The 19,881-nt window shown below is 37.7% G+C and overlaps 1 protein-coding gene across 5 annotated transcripts in view; it reads left to right on the forward strand.

The window, feature by feature from the left end:
• The window catches only part of MTHFD1L (methylenetetrahydrofolate dehydrogenase (NADP+ dependent) 1 like), a 145,270-nt gene that overhangs the window by 21,654 nt on the left and 103,735 nt on the right, over positions 1-19,881 (forward strand). For 4 of the 5 annotated variants that reach the window (XM_072926936.1, XM_072926937.1, XM_032747316.3 and 1 more), the window contains 7 exons: positions 3,496-3,669; positions 11,406-11,542; positions 12,756-12,802; positions 13,662-13,769; positions 14,677-14,751; positions 16,083-16,185; positions 19,377-19,453. In XM_072926936.1, coding sequence (XP_072783037.1) covers positions 3,496-3,669; positions 11,406-11,542; positions 12,756-12,802; positions 13,662-13,769; positions 14,677-14,751; positions 16,083-16,185; positions 19,377-19,453 — 721 coding nt within the window. Of the gene's footprint in view, positions 1-3,495; positions 3,670-11,405; positions 11,543-11,571; positions 12,305-12,755; positions 12,803-13,661; positions 13,770-14,676; positions 14,752-16,082; positions 16,186-19,376; positions 19,454-19,881 lie in introns of those variants that run through there. The other variant, XM_030268012.4, reaches the window with a different exon arrangement.

Genomic DNA, 19,881 nt, shown 5'->3' on the forward strand with positions numbered 1-19,881 from the left:
AAGAAGGTGTTTAGTTAAGGCTTAGTGATTTCAGTTTGTATTTATTTTCTTCCCTCAGCAGAAGTACTTTCTTCTGCATTAGACTTTTAAATTCCTGTGTGGGTGTGAAAAGCAGGAAGCATATTTATTCTCATAGCCAGATTCTTTTCAATCAGCTCCTGTCCTTCACTTCCCAAGACCCCTGTCTGGGCCTCAGGGATTTCAGGTCTGCCTTGGCACAATTGCTGACACCTGATATTTAAAGCAGCCTGAGCTCTTTACTGTGCTGAAGTGCTTTGCTGTGTGCTGGTTGTGTTGGGTGACGGAGAGAGGAACCAATGGCTTGAAAGTGAGGGAAGTGTCAACGTTTTTTTGTGCTTATTGATACGCCTGCTTCTGCAGATGCTGAAGGAACCTTACACCAGAATAAAGTCAGAGAGAGTTGGAACTGCATAGTCTGGAGGATAGGAGGATCTTATCAATGTGTCTAAATACAATGTACAATAATACAAAGAGAAACAAGGCAGGCTTTTTACAATGGAGCCCAGTGACAGAACCATCAGCAATGAGTACAAACCGAAACCTAGGAAGCTCCATTTGAACATCAGGAAATACTTCTTCACTGTTAGGGTGACCAAATGTTGGCACAGATTGTGCACGGTGGTTGTGGAGCATCCATGCTAGGAGACATTCAGAAGCCAGCTGGACATAGGCAACTAACCAGCTCTAGATGCCTCTGCATGGGCAGAGGGGTTGGACCAGATGACTTCCAGAGGTCCTTTCTAACCTCAGCCACTCTGTGATTCTGTAATTCTGAATCCTACTGGTGTCATTTTGGAAAGCTGTGACAAAATGTTGTATTTTGATTTACTTTTCACTGTCTCTTACAACAGTTTAATGGGAATGAACACAAATGTAATTCAAACCAGAGATGCCAAAATAATGAGTTTTCTCTTGTAATCAGGGACACAAGGAGGCAGAAATGCTTGAGCTTTCTCTGGAATTCTAGGATTCAATTTCTAGAACTGAAGCCTAAAAGAAACTATGCTTAAATAATACAATTAAAAGTTAAAGTATGCGATGTCATGAGGGTGATGATAAAAATAAATTTTCACAAAAAGGTATTTCCAATGCTCCCTATGACATTGTGTGTTTAGTACATCAATAATTACATAAGTAATAAATAATGGTGTGTGTATATATATATACACCATAATATATATAGTATAATATATGTTATGTAATTAGTAGTGGGACTTGCATTTATCTGCTAGCTCTATAGCTTTGTCTTTTTTCTTTTAAATGTAAAAACCTCTTCAGATGGAAAGTATCCTGTAATAAAATGTAAGCTTTCAGTAATACACCACGTTATGTGGAAACAGATGGAACTTTCATTGAAAGTGAGGCAAAGCTGCTTAAGCACTAAAACTAAGAACATCTGCCTTTTGATTTCTCTGAGATCTGGGTTGAAGTATTTCCAAATATATTGGAAATGGAATGGAAAATTTTCTTACAGTATGCAGTTAAAATAATAAAAGTCAGGTGAGTAGATGTAGAGCCTTCCTCCATCTTTTAAATTCTTTTGCATTTTTTAAGTTATCACTTAACATTGTCAGTGATGGACTTCTTGCTTAACAGTTTTCATTCATGCAGAAGAACCACTTTTGCACATCTCCAGCAATACCGAATAACATAACATATTGAACAATTCTGGTGTTTCCGATACAGAGAATATATTGTCAGGCTAAAAGAGTCAGCTACAAATACAGGCTTCTAAAGTCCATGTATAACCAAATCTTTAGTCTTCTGTGTTTTGGGAAAATATATTTAGTAGGAGATAAAAAATGCAAACTAACTTTGTCATAATAGTCTATCTCTTTCTCCTCTTGCTAAATGCATAAATTACTTTAACAGGAGAATAGTTACCTTTAAAATTTTCATTTCTTAGATCTTTAGGGGACCACACTACCACAAACTTAAGAAGAATTTTCTGGGACTTGAGTTGTTTATGTATTGGAAGTTCTAAGTGAAAACTTAAGATGGTCCTTGCCATGTGATGTTTGGAAGCCACTCCATCTGGTGTTCTCGTTAAGTTTTTACAGCTAGTTGTGTTTGAAGTGACACATAAGAAGCCAAAGTGCATCCCCTTTGTGAAAGGGGATGCACTTAGTATGGCTTTGAAAGAAAGCAGGTTCCAGGTTAGTGCTGTGATTGAGTAACTCCTTGTCCTGTAGTACTGGATTATGTCATTGTTTGGGTGGATGGTTTCTGGGTTTCACTTAGCTGCTGCAGGGTGCAAAAGGGGGATACTTGAGAACTATAGATGAATAATGGAGCCAGTTTAGGGTTTTCTCAAAGAATTGCAAGCAGTTAACTTGGCACAGACTGATCATTTGCCAGGTGTATGCAGAATGGCCAAAGTCCACACACAGAGTTGAGATCTGGTAGTAGTTTTATGTTCACTGGATATTTAAGGTCTTGAAGAATGTTCAGAAGTTCAGGACATGAACTTTCATGCCACTGCCAGATTCTGTCTTAAAAATACTGTGATCAACTGAAACTACAGGAAAAAAATCAGCCTGGTAGACTGAAAGTAATTTTTAAGTTGTTTTTGTTCTAATGTGAGCAATTCAAAGCCCAAGGAGACAACTCTTCACATCCTGTTTGCCAGGCCTTGGGCTTCCGTGCTGCAGGAGCTTACAGCTGCTATGTGCTTATGTGGACATAATGGGCAACTAGGTGAAGCTCACAAATGAAAAATCTGTAATGGAGTATTAAATCCAAAGACCTCAGGTTGTCCAGGTCAGGAACGGCAGATACAATCAGCCACATCCCCTCAGGGAATCTGTGGCTTGCTTCAGCTGCTGCTTGCCCTTGCTGGAGGTAGTTCTTTAAGCTCACTGGATGTCTTGGCTGTGCCCTGTGCTTTAGACTCTGTGGCTCTGTGGCCATTCTTAGTTTAGCTGTGTTTTAGAAGTGCGTGAATTGGTCTGCAAATGCCTTGTTTCCTTTGGTGTCCTCATGGGGAGCTCGATGTTGGTGCTGCCCTCGGATGAAAGGCACTGCATGCACAAGCATTGGGTTTAGCAAATGTGTTTGTGTGACTGTTGGCCAAGGAATGCATGCACTTTTTAGTAAATTGTATGTGCTGAAATATGCTGTGAGGCAGGAGAACAAAAGGGAAAAACAAATCCAGAAACATCTATTCCAGTGGGACATGCTTGGGCATCCAGCAGACACATTTCTAGCTTGATATGAAAGCATTATGTAATATTTGGAATCTGATTAAACAACAGCTGTCTGTGAGATTGTAACAATTAACAAAGTCTGTACGAGATTTTCTATGTTATATTAGATTATACTTAATATTTAGGTTTGGTTAATAAAATGTGAGAGAGAATTGAAAAACTCATTACAATAACTCCATTGTTGGATTATTTGCTGTTGTTTTGTGTTCTGTCGTCGACCACCTAAGCTGAGAGAAATCTCCTGGCTCCTATTTGTTTTCTTTTCCAGTGATATTGAGATTTCCCGAGCACAGAGTCCAAAAGCTGTTGATGTACTTGCCAAGGAGATAGGATTGCTTACAGATGAAATTGAGATCTATGGCCAAACCAAAGCCAAAGTACGTTTGTCCCTGCTGGAAAGGTTAAAGGATCAACCAGATGGAAAATATGTTCTAGTTGCTGGGTAAGAATGCTATGTAATGTCATTAATGTCCGCTGTTTCCTCTCTTATTAATATAAACAGGCAACTTACATCTTTTTTATACTCTGTACAAATAAGAATCTTGAATGTTTTCATCTGTATGTTACTCTCTTCTGAAAGTGAGCAGGTTTTGAACTTTTTTGAAGTAGCACAGCTTTTCTTCCAAACTCGTATTACTGAATTAAAGTATATTTTATAAAAGGTAATTTGTTGTAAGATTCTGTGAAATGTTGGTGAGTGGAGTTTTTCTTACTGTTTTATCAGAATTTTAAATGTTTAACTTGGATATTTAAGGCTGCTTGTATTGTGGCTGTTTATAAACAAACATTAACAGAAGCTACATGCTAATCTGTTGATATTAACAATAAATACATTTTAAATTGAGGGACAGATTACAAAGTTTAAAAAGCCGTGTTTTTTCTCTGAAATGTAGACATGTCTCCAGGCAGGCTTATCCTGCTTGCTTTTCCCACGGTTACAGTAAATGCAATGCTCAGCAGGAATTATGCACTTCTCTTCTGAAGAGCTTCAGGTTTTTCTTGCATTCAATGACAAAACTTTTTCATTCACTTGGTTTACTAAGTGGAAACTTCTACTTGTGAACAAATATGTGAAGGTTTTCATTAATATTTAAATTGCAGTGTGTTCTTTATATTCTGAGTTAATGTATTGGTTGCTTCCTTTTAAGTAAAACCAGTCATGTTGAAAATGCAGTTTTGGCTGATCCAGAAGGAGAAGGCTGTTGCTGACTGCCTTGACCTACTGATTCCTCACCTTGATTAGTGTTTCTCAAACTGTTTGCTTTACTGCCTTCCTGTGGGAGCAACCTGGATTTCTCGCACTGTCTGAGATAGAGCTGTTGTAGTCTGACTTGATGTCACAATGGTGAGGCAGGCAAGATATGAAGCTTTCCTCAAACTATGTGATAGAAGTCCAGCATTAAAGATAGTCCTGAAGGATGCTGAAGCAGTTAAGAGAAATTTGGCATCTTTTGGCATAGTTTTATTTTGGTTTGGATTTTTTTGTGGCACTGGAGAAACAAAAACAGATTCAGCATTTGACTGAGTTTGAAGAAAGTTGCTGCCATGTATTTTCATGCTCATGATGTCAACAGCATCAGTTGGTCATCATGCTGCAGACCAATCCAGGCTTCCCTAGCAACAAACCTCTCACAGAAGAAGAGGTTATTTGAAGATGTCCAGAGGTGCAAAGATAGCAAGTTGCAAAGCCCCATTCGGGTGGGCTATAATTGTGTCAGATTGAATGCACCAGTGCTTATATTTCTTCACACTGCTTTGTCTCCCATTCTCCTTCAAAGAACGTGTCTCAAGCAGTTGTCACAGAAAGAAGTGTATCTACATGTGGAAGAAATGCAGAAGTTTTGACCAGCAAGATAAAAAGTTTGTAAAAAGCAGAAAATTGTATCATCTTTTTAAGTTTACATAAAATGTACCAATACAGAATGGTTCAGATAAAAAGGGCTGGGTTTGGTACCTACCCAACCCAATGGTGCAATATGTTGCTATTTGTAACATCTCTGAAGTCATTGCATCTTGTGGGGTTGGTGCAAAGCCACATCTGCTGCACTAGGAGTGCTTGGGCAAGGTCACTACCATAGTGGGAACATTCTCTTCTGAGAGAGTTCAAAGCTTGACTTTGAAATACAGTATGTATAAAATATACATAATATTTTGTGTGTTTATATACTCTCAGCTGCTCTCCCTTGCTGAAATGGGTGTTGCAGATGACAATGATTTTAAACAAAGCAGGGAACTCTCTCTGATGGGGAAATGTTCAATGCAATGAAAATCAAGTATCACTGAAGTGTGGAAACTGGGGAGTGTAATAGTATCTTCATTTGCCTTCATTCTCTCCCTTGCCAAGGCAAGGTCAACCAGAACCTGCCATTTGGATTATTATGTTTGTTTACAATAACCAAAGATATTTAAAAATTCTTAGAATGATGCGGTGTAGGCCTTCAGAGTAAATTATCAGTGCTTCTGAGGAAATAGTTAAGATATATGTTTATACTTACGGTTCTGGGGGAAATAATTGTAATGTATGATGGGAACTAATTGTGTGTGAAAAGGGCATAGCATTTACATGTGTGTATTCAAGAAACTGCAAAACCTCCAACCTCCATCCATGGTGCAGCCAGCAACATTTGTGCCTTTAATTGCACATTCAGATTTAAATGTTTCACAATGTCTAGGAATTTATAAATATTTGCTGCAAATGCATGTCTAGTTTATTCCTGATATGCTAAATACCAAACTTCTTGTTCTAAGCAGGAAAATGCAACTGAAATGTACCTTTTTATCTCTAAGGATAGTTGTATTTATGTCTCTTTAAAAAGTTGCTAACTGCAAAGTCTTTTTTTGTTCTTTCTAAATGTGAGTAAACATGGCTAAGTGTCTCATCCATTATAAACTTTGTATGCTGAAATATTGCAGTTTGATTAACAAATTGTGACGCCCGAAAACAGAATGAAGAATTTATTCCTTCATAAATTCCATTTACTTCTGTATGGAGACCTTTCTTTTATATATTTTTTTTTTTCATTACTGTTTTTTTATTTTCTTTGTCTGTGTTTGGCTTGCTGTAGGGCTCATGGTAAGACACTGTGAGGGCAGAGTCACAAGTTATCATGGAATAATTGTTTCTTGGGCATCAACTGCCTGTAAACAGGATTTTAGTGTGCTAAATAATATGTCACAGGATCTGTTAACTCAACCTGCCTCCACTCATTGCCAGCAGAGAGCATGCAAATGAATGTAGCTTGTACTTGACCTAGGAACTAAGTTTAGTGTTCAGGGTAACTTAATCATGCCTTCAAGCATGTGAATGACATATTCACAGACACAATATGAAATTACAGCTGCAGTTTGCTAGAATCTATCTCTGTGTGTGTGTGTATGTTTCAGTGTCTTGTTTCTAAATGCTCCAGTGTTGTGGCTTTTAGTGGATAATTCTGGAAAGTTGTTAACTTCAAAAATGCAAGATGAGGAAGAATAAAAAGTGGGAAAACTATGAAATACAATTCTGCCTTTAACAAGAAGTGTGTTGGATTTTAAATGTTGGAAAATTTAAAATCAGTACTTTTCTCCTAACAGTAATAGACTGTTCTGTGATTAACCACCTTTTCAGTAAGGTAAAAATGAAGGAAAACAAAAATAGATTGTATGTCTTTTTACTGTGTCCCTTGGGCTGCAAGGTGCTTAAAAGCTAAGAAAAAATGAAAACAAGAATTAGATGAAAGATACAAGGAGGGATAAGAGGGGAAAATACCCCTGTGTTGGTGCCCTGAATTGTTTGACAGTCCAAGGTAAAGTCATAGTTGAGACAGTTGTCATGTATTGGTCATGTCATTACAGAGCTCCTGATTGGGATTGTCTTGTATGAGTCTGTAGTGCATTATGAAAGTTCGTAATGGAGGATTCCTCAGTCTGTTCCTGTCTTTGCCCGGTCATTTTAGCTTCATAGTGATCTCTGGGCTTTTGTATTTGGAAGCTTCAGTCCCAACCCAAGGATGCCACTGCAACATTGTCATAACCTCATCTGGACGAGGTAACAGGAGTTGCAATACTTCTGTGCTCAGAAGTACATTTCTGACAGTTGTAATCTAGGATGGGAGATGTGTGTGGGTGGGAACTCAGTTGCCCATGGCCTCTATAGTCTACTTTCACAGGTTTCCATGCATATCACACAAATTAGGAACTCATTAAAATCTTTGAGTCTGCTGATACCTATGAATTGAACATAGGAAATTTGAAAGAGAATTGTCACATATCCAGTAAAGTTCTTGCTGGAGTCACAGTGGCTGGCGTAGCTGTGAGGAGTTTACAGCTGGTGCAGTGTACGTCTCCCTGTTTGTTTATTTTCTCTTTGGGAGACCTCGTGTAGCTTTCCCACAGAAATAGTTCTGCTGTAAGCTAATGTGATGTATAACAAACAAGCAAAAAGTCTGCATATTCTTATCTTTGTTTTGATATACATAAAGAGAGAAGGCTTTCCAATGTTATGGGGAAAACTTACTTTGCCAAGGAGCTGATGACTGCTTGGTAGGTGGCAAAGTTTTAGGCGGAAAATTATTGTGGGGTTTCTGTGTTTTGATTGAAAACATACTAAAGAAATTTGAAGAATAATGCAAATGGCTGTTAAAGTCTCTTGAAGTTCATTAAAATTTATTGCATTTTAAATGAGGTTTTTCCTCAATTTGCATAAGGTTAAAACACAGCATTGCACAAGTTAGCCATTGGCAGTTGTAATTTTATACCCATGCGAGCAAGTGACCTAAGCTGCAAAAGTGTAGGCTCAGTAGTGTAGCCAGCAAAAACAGCTCAATGTCCACAAAACAGATTAAGTGGATTATTTTATTTATAAAACCCAATCAAAGTAGAGCTGGTACAAAAGGGAAGATATTTAAAATAAACTTTCAAAGGAAAATTATTGGAATGGAATTTTCTTTAAATTTCAGGTGCTTTTTTCCCCCCTTCTTTTTACTAATGGTTAAAGCTGAGATTTTGGTAACTGTTGGAATAAATAAATAACTTTTAGCTCTTGAGGTTTCCTGCTAGTTTGATCAAAGAGCAGAGGTGTGATTCTCTTTTTGCTTTCTGGAAAAAGGTCTGTCCCATAGAAAACTCTCAGTGCTTTCTGGTTCATATTACAGTGTCATGTTAGAATAGGCCAGTTGAGTTACCAGAGCATGACACTTGACTGTGTATTGTTTTCTTCTGTGGCAAGTAGATATTATTCTTTATGCTACCAACATGCATTCTGGTTATGCTTTTGTCAGCTGCAGTTTCATTTCTGCAGTTTCATTTCCTTTGCTGGATTAAGGCTGCGTCTTTGATTTTACTGGTTTCATAAGAGTTGTAAAGAGTCCCTGTGTTGCTGTGCATGCCAGGTCAGGCCACCTGGCATGTTTTGAGCTGAACCAAGTAAATAACTAGGGATGATGTCTCTGAATTCTCTTGAATGTGAACTTTATATGTCTGATGCTCAAAAATAGAGGTAGCCACCAACAGGATGGCCTGCAAATGCAATTTTTTCAGTTAGTAGTGCAGCCATCATGTGCACGGAGTTTTTTTGAAAGTTCTTTACTGGCAACTTCCAAGAAACTATTACAGGTGTCTCTTTCATAGTAGAATTGTTTTCTTTTAGGTGTTTTGTTACTGTTTTTTCTTTTTGTTTTTTGTTGTTGTTATTTTTAAATAATTGCTTCTAAAGTTGTTACCTTGTTAAGTCTTTGAACACAGTAATGCCTCAGAATTACTTATATATGCCTTAAATCTGGTTTTAATGCACAGGAATAAGAGGATCAAGTAAATGAGATTAGGACAATAGACAAAAGTGAATGAAACAGTAGAAGAACAAGGGGTAAGGAGAAACCATGCTAAGAATTATTTGAATTGATTTGGGGAAACCAGTGTTAGAACAGTAGTGAGAAGGTAAAACTGGTAGTAAAAGTGAGTTAACCTGGATGTGGTGCTCCGAAAGAAACTCATTTGTTCTAAAGTAAGGATCCTGGGACAAAAAGGAGGTGAGAAAAAAGGGAGCTATCTCTGTGGCAGCTGTGAAACCCTGAGGGCTCCCTGTCCTGACAATGTAGAGATTAAAAGTATCCTTTCTTCTAGGAACTTGAAGAAAGGAACTTGAACTTTGCAAACTTGAAAGTAAAAGAAATGAAGTAGCATTCTGTGCTCCTGCAGTAGATCAGAAGGAAATAAGAAGGCCTAATACAGATAAAAAGATGACAGGGACCAAAACTGCTTTTGAGAATAGATACAGGATATGCTCTAAATCTCCCTCAATTTTTTTTGGCTCTACATAGCTATTTTGCTAGAATTCTATGAATTCCATTTTAAGTCAAAGAAGTGAAATTCTAGGATAATGAAATAGTCTGAATAGTAAGTTATTGATGATGTTTTACAATCTGAAGGCTGGTGAGCCATCCAATGTTATAAAAATGTGGGAGAAAATTGCTAAAACCAAGTGCCCAGATAAGTGGCCCATGGTCACATAAGAGTAGTTCTAAGTGAGGAATTCAGGCAATCTCTTATAGATGTGCTTAACCCCATTGATTTCACTGAAACTTTAGTTAAAGACTTCTTTTCTGAATTGTAATTTTTTTTTCCTATAACAGTATAAAGATGTTGATTTGACTTGCTTCCAAACTGTCTAAATTTTTGCAGACATGTCTATCCACTGTATCTTTTTTAAAGTAAAAGCCAGGGATCTGATGATGCTGTAAAAGATAGGTTTGTTAAAAGTTTACATTTGTCATCTATTTTCTTTTGTGGAACAGAGAAGCGCTTTTTGCCAGTCTGTGAACTGACTGAACTAAGCTGATTCTTACAATTACACTCATGTTTTTGTGCCATTTGAATTGTGATCTGAGGATAGCAATATCTTGGAAATATTACTAGTTGGAGAAGGAAGTGTTTCTAATTAGATGTTTCAGCTCAGGTTTTGAAGAGGTCACAGGATAAGGGTTCCCCTTTGACTAGGATCCATGTGCAATCTTGTATTTCCTTGGGAATGAACACTAGCTCTTAACATCAGTTTCAGTAAAGTACTTTTCTGCAGCTAGAAAAAGCACCAAAGATACGAATGGTTACTCGTTGCCAGAAGAGAAGATTTGTGTGAGAGTGGTGTGAATGGAAAAAGGACTGAGGCTTTCTTCTTTTGCCAATCAGAAAAAGAAATGCTGCCTCAAAAGAATCATTGAAGTGCATTTTGGAGCCATGAGATATGTTCACATGTCAAGAAAGAAAAACAGAAAGAGAACCACACACACTTTTAAGATGGATCGTAAACAAATGTGCTGATGTTGAAAGAAGGGGGTGGATCATTTAAATTGAGGTGTCTTTCATTCAGTGAAGTCTGATGAAGTTTTCTACTTGCAAAATCAGCTGTCATTTTCCCCTTATTAAAGGGCAAGAATAGAGTCTTCTCTCAGGACAAGAACAGAGTGGAGGTTAGAGTCTCTGATTTGAGTTTGGAGGTCTTTTTAAAATTCTGTCCTGTTTTAGTCATGGTCTAAATATGGGAGCTGTAGCATGAGGCTTTTGAGCTTTTGTATGGACTGTGATAGTCATTGTCCCCTATTGCCCTTAAATCTCTGAAACAGAACTGTACAATAAATCATGTTCAATTCAATATAGTGGATTTTGTGTCCTGTTTTATTTAAAAAGCAGTTGATCTGTCATTGTTGAGGGTTATGGTGACATGGAAGCTGGAGAGGCATAGTTGAGTTCTACAAACAAAAGTGTTGGTTATTTAACTTAAAATATTCTATTATTTCATTCAAAGTTTGAGCAGCGGGAATAAAAGATCTCATGCATTACTGCAGAAAAATATTAATACATGCCTAGAGTATCATGATGGATGGTTTGTTAATGAAACTGGTGAGATTTTTGTGCTGTAATAAAAATGTCTAAATTCAATATATTCTTTTTAGAACTTTTGCCAAAATAATCTTCTCTTTTTCTGCTATCATAGTAAATTGCTTAAATAGAAGACACATGTATATTGGCATTCTAGCTTGAGCTAGGGGCTAACATTGTGGCAGTATTTTTGTGAAGATAAAGTAATCTTATTGAAATTTGCTGTACAAATATTCTTCATTGAAATCAAAAGCTCTAAGTTTTGATATCCTTAGCCAGGCTGACATCAGCAAAGAATTTGATTCATCTTTTTTCTTGTTTTGCTAGAATAACCCCTACACCCCTAGGAGAGGGGAAAAGCACAGTCACAGTTGGTCTCGTTCAGGCGCTTACTGCACACCTTAACATTAATTCCTTTGCTTGTCTAAGACAACCTTCTCAAGGACCTACTTTTGGAGTGAAAGGTACATAATACTTGCAGAACCATTACCTCTTTCAGATTAAAAAGAAATACTGCTTTTTTGCCTTTTTAAATTTATTTCTTCTTTTTTAATTTTTTAATTGCTTCACTCAGTGGATTGTCCCAGTAGTAGCATATTTGATTTTTTAATACATATGTAACTAATAGATTAAGGCTTCTTGCACACAACTTCCTGTGCATACCTATGTTCTTGCACTTAACATGTATTGATAATGCAGATAAAGCCTAAACATAATGAAAGGTAGAGTGATGTAATTAGCCATGAAGAGTTTTCTGTGAGTACACACCCTTCCAGCCACCCCTCTATTTGGAGACTCTTTAAATATGTTTCTAAATATTACTGTCTAATTACTCCTTCAGAAATGGTCCACATTGGATACTTCCAAGCAATACAAGGAATTTAGCAGTTATGGTTCAGTTGTGTCAGCAGCACACTTTTGGCTAGGTCTGAACCTCTTCTCTCTGTTCTCCTGAGCTGTTGCCTCTAATCGTGGGCTGCTGCCTTTTTGCCTAGAAACTCTGTAAGAGCCTGAGGGCCAGGTAAGACCCAGCCAGATTTCAAGCCCATTTTCAGTGCTGATGATGGAAGTAATGCAATCTCTTTTTTGCCATTTCTCAGCTGAAATTGGTGCCTAACTGGGCAAGCATTCCCCATCTGCTCTGCTTTGCTTTGCTGAAGTTTAAGTTAACGAGTTTGGTTTCAGCTGGAAGGCTCCTGGTGCTTGGTGCTTCTCAGCTAAGACTGGTGCGTGTGAGTGCTTTAATCCCTCCACTCATCTTGTGCATAGGCAACAGCAAATTTCTTTGCCTGTACAGTGAAAGGTAGAGGGGAATGAGTGCTCAGGCGAGGGTGTGAAGGTTTTATTCAGAAGCAGTTCTTGCTTGCGACTGCTCTGCCTTTCCACCCAGCAGCTGCATGTGCATGACTGTGTCCTAAATCTGAAAAGGAGCAGAGGGTAGCCCTTACATAGCCAGAGCCTGCACCACCATCACGTGTAGGCTTTCATTTTTTGCTACCTGCTGAAAAAAAAAGCCAGCAAGATTAAGGAAATCATGTTTAGTTGGGTGCATCACTGATCTTCTAATAGAAGTCAAAATACCAAAAATGTGTCATCATTGCTGTATGTTTCACTTTGTGTGTTTAAAGACAGTTGTTTTTTTCCAAAACTGATGTGACCCTGTGCTTCCCTGTGCAGGTGGAGCAGCTGGAGGTGGATACGCTCAAGTGATCCCCATGGAGGAGGTGAGACAGCCTCAGCTTGCAGTCTGTGAGATGGCTTAATGGGCATGATGGTATTCATGGTTGAAAATTGACTTGATGATCTTGGAGGTTTTCTTGGACCTTAATGGTTTTATGATATTCCCAGTGCTTGTTTGGAAACATGTAGCTTTTTCACCCCAAGACAGTCTAATTTAGAGCTCAGCAAAACCTCTCTATGGCTAGAACTGGTGAGGAACCACCTTGATGGTGCACAGCTGGTCCAAGCAGAGTCCTGATGTCAGCTCTGAAGTGCCATTAAAACTGACCTTCCAACTCCTTCTGTCAGACAAAAAAAAAAAAAAAAAATACAGTACCTGTGTAACACAAGTCTTAATTTAAGATGCTCATTTCAGAGTTTTCACAAAACTTTGTTTGTCAAATTTTGTATCAGCAAAGTTCATGCCTGTGAGGTTAGGGGCTGTTCTCCTGCAGCTAACAGAAAGCTGGCATATGGCCTCAAAGCCAGGATGCATGCTGTGCTCTGGGGCACATCCAGCAGTAGCCACACCTCTGGTCCAGGTCAGTTAGTGGTTAGTAATGCTGAACTGATTCTGTATTAATGATGTGGAACTGTAACTCTTGGCGTCTTATTCTTGAATCACTTAGCAAAGAATGAAGATATTCTTGGCTTTGTTTGAGTAGTTTACCATGTACTCAGATGAAAACAAGTCCTTCATATGGCCCAGTGTATTTTCACCTGTAATTCTTTAGCCTACCCTGAGAGCTGACCAATCAAAGCTGCAGTCTCAAGGAGATAGCAATGATTTGTGCTGCTAATTTGTCTTAGTGAATTGTATGAAATATTTTCTTATAAAAAGATCCTGTTGTTTCCCCTTTCTAGTTCAATCTTCATTTGACTGGAGATATTCATGCTATAACTGCTGCAAATAATTTGCTGGCTGCTGCTATTGATGCTAGGATCTTGCATGAGAATACTCAATCTGATAAGGTGAGAATTATTTTCTCCTATCCAGATGACAATTTTTATTTTCAGTTTTTCAATAAACTGCATTTCAGAGAAAAACATGTTGTTTATCATTTTATATTTTCACCATGTGAACAGTAACTGTTGCTGAAGCCATTTTATGTTCTGCTGGGAAATTTTCCATATACAATGTATTTTTCTGGCAAATAGATATCATAAAGTAGTCTTTAAGATAAGGATAACAGGCAGAACACTGTCAACTATTTCTGACTGTACTACTTAGTGTAATAAAGCCTGTTTTCCCTACCTATAATCTTATTGTTTTCAGTAGTTTGAAGTTTTTAAACTTCATTTTAAAGTTAGAAATTGTATTTCTATTGTGTGGTTGGGAATGATGTACCTTAAGGAGAAGGAGTTATGGGAAAAATAAACTAGATCCTTGTCCCTCTGCTGAATATATTGTGACCTTAAACACATCTTAACTTGGGGCTTTAAAGGGAAGGGAGAAGATCAAAGAAGGAGACTCTTCTTGTTGTCTGCAGCATTTAAACTGAGCAGGGTTGTAGCCTTTGCTTGGTACATTTGTACACAATGTACATTTAGGTCAATGTACATTTAGGCCAGTTTGGAAATTATTTAAATACTTTAGATCTTGGCTAAAGTTTTAAAAGGTTCTCAGTTTCAAAATAAATATATAATTTTTTCTGGTGAAATGGAGAAAACCAATAATTTCTGGCAAATGGATTTTAGACTGTTACATCATAGACATGGCTCAGAAGCCTGCCACCTTCTCAGAATTGTTTTTTAAGTCTCTAACCAGAAGTCCACAACCTGTGTGGTTAGGAAGTTCTTACTGAAATTAGGTGAAATAAATCAAGAAGCATTACCTTTTTATAACTTTTTGTTTCAACTTCTTGTGTGGTTTCTCTAGTCTTTGTATAATAGGCTGGTTCCAGTTGTTAATGGAGTGAGAGGATTTTCTGCTATTCAGCTTGCCCGTCTGAGAGTAAGTTGTTAATTCAGTCTCTCCTCTATTATGGTGTCTCTTCATTAAATGTATTCTCTTACACAACTTGTTTAAAATTATTTGATGTATGGGACTGAGTTTGTTTAAACTCTCATAAATATATCAATTCTAGACATTTTTCTGAAAGCATCATCCTTGGAGTAATAGAATCTGAGCCTGATATTATTTTTGCAACTAACATTTTTGCTATTCTTTTCTCCTGAAATAAACCAGTAATGTTTTTAAATGCTGTGTCTTTTCTGATGAAATATTAAAGTTAGAATTTTTTTAATGCCTTTCCAATTATGGTATAGTCATATTTGAAAGCTTACATTCTTAGGTTTTGCAATATTTTCTGATCTTGAAAGTTTAATGTAGCATATACTTCTGGGGTTTTATTGATATAAATTTTACAGTGTTCTTCCTTCAAGGGGTACATTTGTATGCTCAGTGTATTTTTGCATCCCATCTTGCTTCCTGAATGCTTCCAGAAGAGCTTCCTGTGCAATTCATGTGCGTACAACATGTCTGGATTTGAGAATGCCATTCTGATAAAAACCTAGAGAGGAAGAGTAGTGTAGGAGAAAGAGGATTTGAACCTCTTAAATATGACCCCTAAGGACAGCTCTAATTCTTCTGTGACCAGTTCCATGTTTGTTGTTGGCTTCTGAGCCCCCACTGACCATGTTTCAGTCATGGGATGGCAACGGGCAGCTGCCAAGTGCACACTTGGAATTTGGGAGTGGAAACAAGGATAGAGGTAGCTTCTGTTTTGGTGAGGGGTAAAAGAGTCTTCATAACATTTTAAGCTTTTTTGCTGCTCAGCTGAATGTCAGTTAGCTAAAATGAGGTTGATACCTGCTTGACTCTAAGGCAGAGTCAGGCTCAGAGATTGTTCCATTGGAATTTTGGGATATTTTCAGTTTGTTCTTGTTTATGCTTACAGAAAACAGGTTAGGGAAGGAGGGGGAGTGTTTGCTTTATTCATGATGTACCAACTATCTCTATATTTGAAAAGGAGTTTTCTCTTCACATGAGCTGCAACTTAGGAAATAAAAGTTTGACTTTATAAGATTCAAATACATGAATCATAATTTCTAATATAATTTAATTATTTTGCTGTGAATTATTCTCAGTGTGATGATTCCTTATATCTAATAAGATGTCAGTTGTAAAGAAATCACTGTGGGATCATGTTGCATTTTCTCAAAACAGGAGATTACTAAGATTGAAATGCCGCACTTACATAGTGGAGTTGATAAGCCAGAGCAGCTACACCATTTGAAACAAATAAGCCATTTCATTGCACTTCTTGAACTTTGTCTCTGTAGAGGCTGGGAATACACAAGACTGATCCCGAGGCTTTAACAGAAGAGGAGATCAGCAAATTTGTGCGCCTTGATATTGACCCATCCACCATAACATGGCAAAGAGGTATGTAGTCAGAAAGCCTTACTTTATCTTGGATTTCATCATAACTTATCTCCTAATTTGCTTAATTTTACCTGAATCAGAGCTGTTTCTTCTCAAACAGCAAGAATAACCAATTTGCAAGTGGGAAGTGTGGATTCATAAGAAATGCAGGTGCAGCATGTTGCTCTAAACTTGGTCAAGTGTCTGCAATAACTCAAGAGACTTTGCTAAAATTCTGAAAGATAGGTTTCTTTGACAGTTTAAATACATTCCCAGTCGCTCTCATATCAGGTAATACCTCTCCAGACATTTGAATGTGTCTTTTCTGTGCATTTTGCAAATCTTAGCCATTCTTTTTTTAACTGTGTCTGTTATGGTTCTAGATTATTTGTATTTATTCTTTCTGATTTTGGTCCATCATCCTCCCAAGCTCTGCAGTCTGGGTAGCTCAACAGACTTAATAGGCTTAATGGATTATGTGTTTTTCTGATTTTTGAAGTCTCTTGAGTTGTTTGCTTCATTTGGAAAAAGAGATGAAAGATGTGGTGCTGTTGCAAGCAAACTGATACCCACTTTGATACCCTTAGATAACTACCCTCTGCTTTTTCCAGTTCTAATGCTGGGTCAAATTTCAGTGTTTACCTCAATTTCTATACCTATCTTTTTCTTCAGGGAAGTAAACTCTGCATAAAGTTCTGAGATAAATACCACTGGATTTTATTTTCTTTCTTAGTTCTCAAACACTGAAGTTATCACTGTTAAATGTAATATATTGTGATGCTCAGAAAAAAGGGTGAATCTATTGAGAAGGGAGGAGTCTTGGCCATGCTTTACTGTGCCCTTTGTGTGCATGTCATCTCAGACTTGGGATATTTTTCTCAAGATAATTCTGGGGATGTGGTGTAAGATGTTTTTTATTAGTCACACAGTGTGTCTGGAAAAGACCTGTATTAGGATAAAGAAGTAATATAAATGTTTAGTGTAATATGACTCCTCTTTTTTATCAGCATGGGTTTGGGAGAAGGCAACATTGCTCAACAGCTGTTAACCTCAAGGGAGTTATTTAATTAATCTCAAACAATGTTAGTGAAATTTCTGTTCCACACAGCTCTTTATGATGTACATACCTTAAACATTTTAGAAGAAAAACCTGGATTTAGGAATGGTTTAGATAACTTGGAGAATGTTTTATTTAGAACTGTTTTTGCAGTCCATATGTCTGTGAAGCTTGTTACATACCAGGGAATTTGTAGGGAAAAGGAGCTAAGCTATCAGATCTTCTGAAAAGATTAATTAATTTTAGTCAGGACATGTTCCCATAGAAGTATCACAAACGTTCCGCTCATTGTCAGCTTACACTGACTTGAAAACATACAATATACTGAAAAGTGAGAAAGCTTCCCCCTTCTTTGTGTTTCTCTGATAGTCAGATTCTGTTTACATCTCTAGAGGATAAGGAAGTGGATACATTAAACCCAACACTTATTTGAACCTAAACCTTAGTGAAATGTTTACTTTGGGTAAAGGAAGAGGGAAGATTTGGAGAAGGAAAAACTGCTTTTATGGCAAAGACAGTTACTTCTACTTTTATTACTACTTAGTGCAGCTATTGGAATCTTCTTGGAGAGTGAGTGACCACAGTGAGAAAGTAAGTGTATCTCAGCGACCAGGAGTTGCAGGAACAGTTACAATTTCATGGTAAGGGTGTTTAGGTTACATGTTTTCACGAGGAAGGTGCAGATAAAAGATCAGCTCACTGTCCAGGCTGGTGGGAAGGTGAGTTCTTGCCCTTAGGAGTGCCTGCATAGACAGGGAAGACATTTAGGTCTGCCTAAGCTGTGTTGTGAGACTGAGCTTCCGAGGCAGAGAAGGGAGAATTCTGCAGGAGAGATCAGCTTGCCATATGGCTTCATTGTGCCATATGGTACCACAGCTTGGTACCAGGCTACAGCTTCCATGTACCAGGATGCTCTGCAATTCCTGCCAGTAGTGTCGTATTTTAGAGTATGACTGTATGTATATATAGAAGCCAAAATGAGTTGGCCAAATCTGTGTTGCACAGTCCCTTAAGTGGAATTCCTGAAGAAATTAGGGGACTAAAGACCGAGCAGAGGAGAAAAGATACGCACGGTATTTACAACAGCCCCAAGAAGGGGGACAGTGACTTAAATCTTGGTTTTCTCCCAGCTCACTCACAACTCTGAACTCAGGTTTCATTAACATCCAAAGTCTCTCTTGTTATTGGGTAATTATGTAATCTTTTTCTGTACAGACAGATTTTTTTAATTTCCAAAAGCAGCAGGAAAAGTGGAAATAGCTCATTTACCTTGAATGCTGACAGCTTCTCTGGAGGTTCCTGGACTCTCCACTTATAAATGAACAGGACTCAAATCTACCAAAAGATGGAGTTCATTACCAAGCTACAGGCTGAATTTATCAAGAGTACCTTGCACCTTTTATTTTAGGGTTGGTGTAAACTTAAGCATTTCTAGGACTACAAAACCTGTAAGAAAAAGAGAATCTGTTTTTTCTTTCAGTAGGAACTGACATATCCCCTTGTCCTATCACTACATGCCCTTGGAAAAAGTTCCTCTTTGGACCCTTTAGGTACTGGGAGATGCTATAATGTCTCCCAAGAGCCCTCTCTTCTCTAGGCTAAACAGCCCAAATTCTCTCAGCCTGTCTTCATAACAGGTGCTCCAACCCTCTGATTGTCCTCATGCTGTGCAGCTGGATGTGGAGTTAGTTACTGTTTGTGAAAGCTACTTGTCTGGAAGAACCAATCTGACAGCATAATCATCCTTTAAAAGAGGAACTGACCAAATCTGACCAACATCATGCAGTCTTAAAGTCGGTTCTTAACAAGTCAGCGATGAAGCAGACAATTTGAAGTAAATCTGGTGCTTTGTATCTACTAAGACTGATTTTTCTCACATAGGTAAAATACTAAATAGTATGTTAGAATACCAAGACTCTATTAGCTTCAAATGCTGTTCAAATAAACTGTATTTGAGTTGTTTTAACCTTTCATCAAACGGTATCAGCTAGAAGGGAGCAACCAAGTCAGTGCAAATGCTGATATGCAGAAGTGCTGCCATCTGGTTATGCTGTTGGAGCAGTTGAATCTCATATGTGTAACAGGTATGCCTGAAAAAACCCATATTCCTGAGTCCTTGTTAACATGTTTTGCTTTTGCTCTTCCCTTATTTCAGTGGTGGATACAAATGACAGATTCCTGCGCAAAATAACAGTTGGGCAGGCAAACACGGAGAAAGGATTTGTCCGTCAGGTGGGTAAAGGCATGAATAAATCACATTCTGGACAGATTTTGCATTAGAGGCTGAGAGAGTTTCTGCAGCTCTTTCAGCATACTTTAAATTGCAATAATGACGTCTGTTGCTGTTATATAGGTGAAACTGATCATGTTAATGAGCAACGGAATCTGAATTTTCAGAAACAGAAACCAATGTATATTCTACAATGTATCAAAAGCACTTAAAAATTGCATGTGTTGGGGGTTTAACATTGTCCTATGACAGGATGCCCCTCTGCCCTCATAAAGCTAATTTGTATAGCTTTTAATTCTTTTTTAATCTCTGTAGCAATTTATATAGAACACCGTAATTCAAATTACATTTAAATTTAATTTAAAAAATTGTTTAAAAATAAGCTTTTTATTCAGAGTTCTCATTTCCCTCTCATGCATCTCAACTTTGG

Source organism: Taeniopygia guttata, chromosome 3 (assembly GCF_048771995.1).
Source record: "Taeniopygia guttata chromosome 3, bTaeGut7.mat, whole genome shotgun sequence".
NCBI lineage: Eukaryota > Metazoa > Chordata > Aves > Passeriformes > Estrildidae > Taeniopygia > Taeniopygia guttata.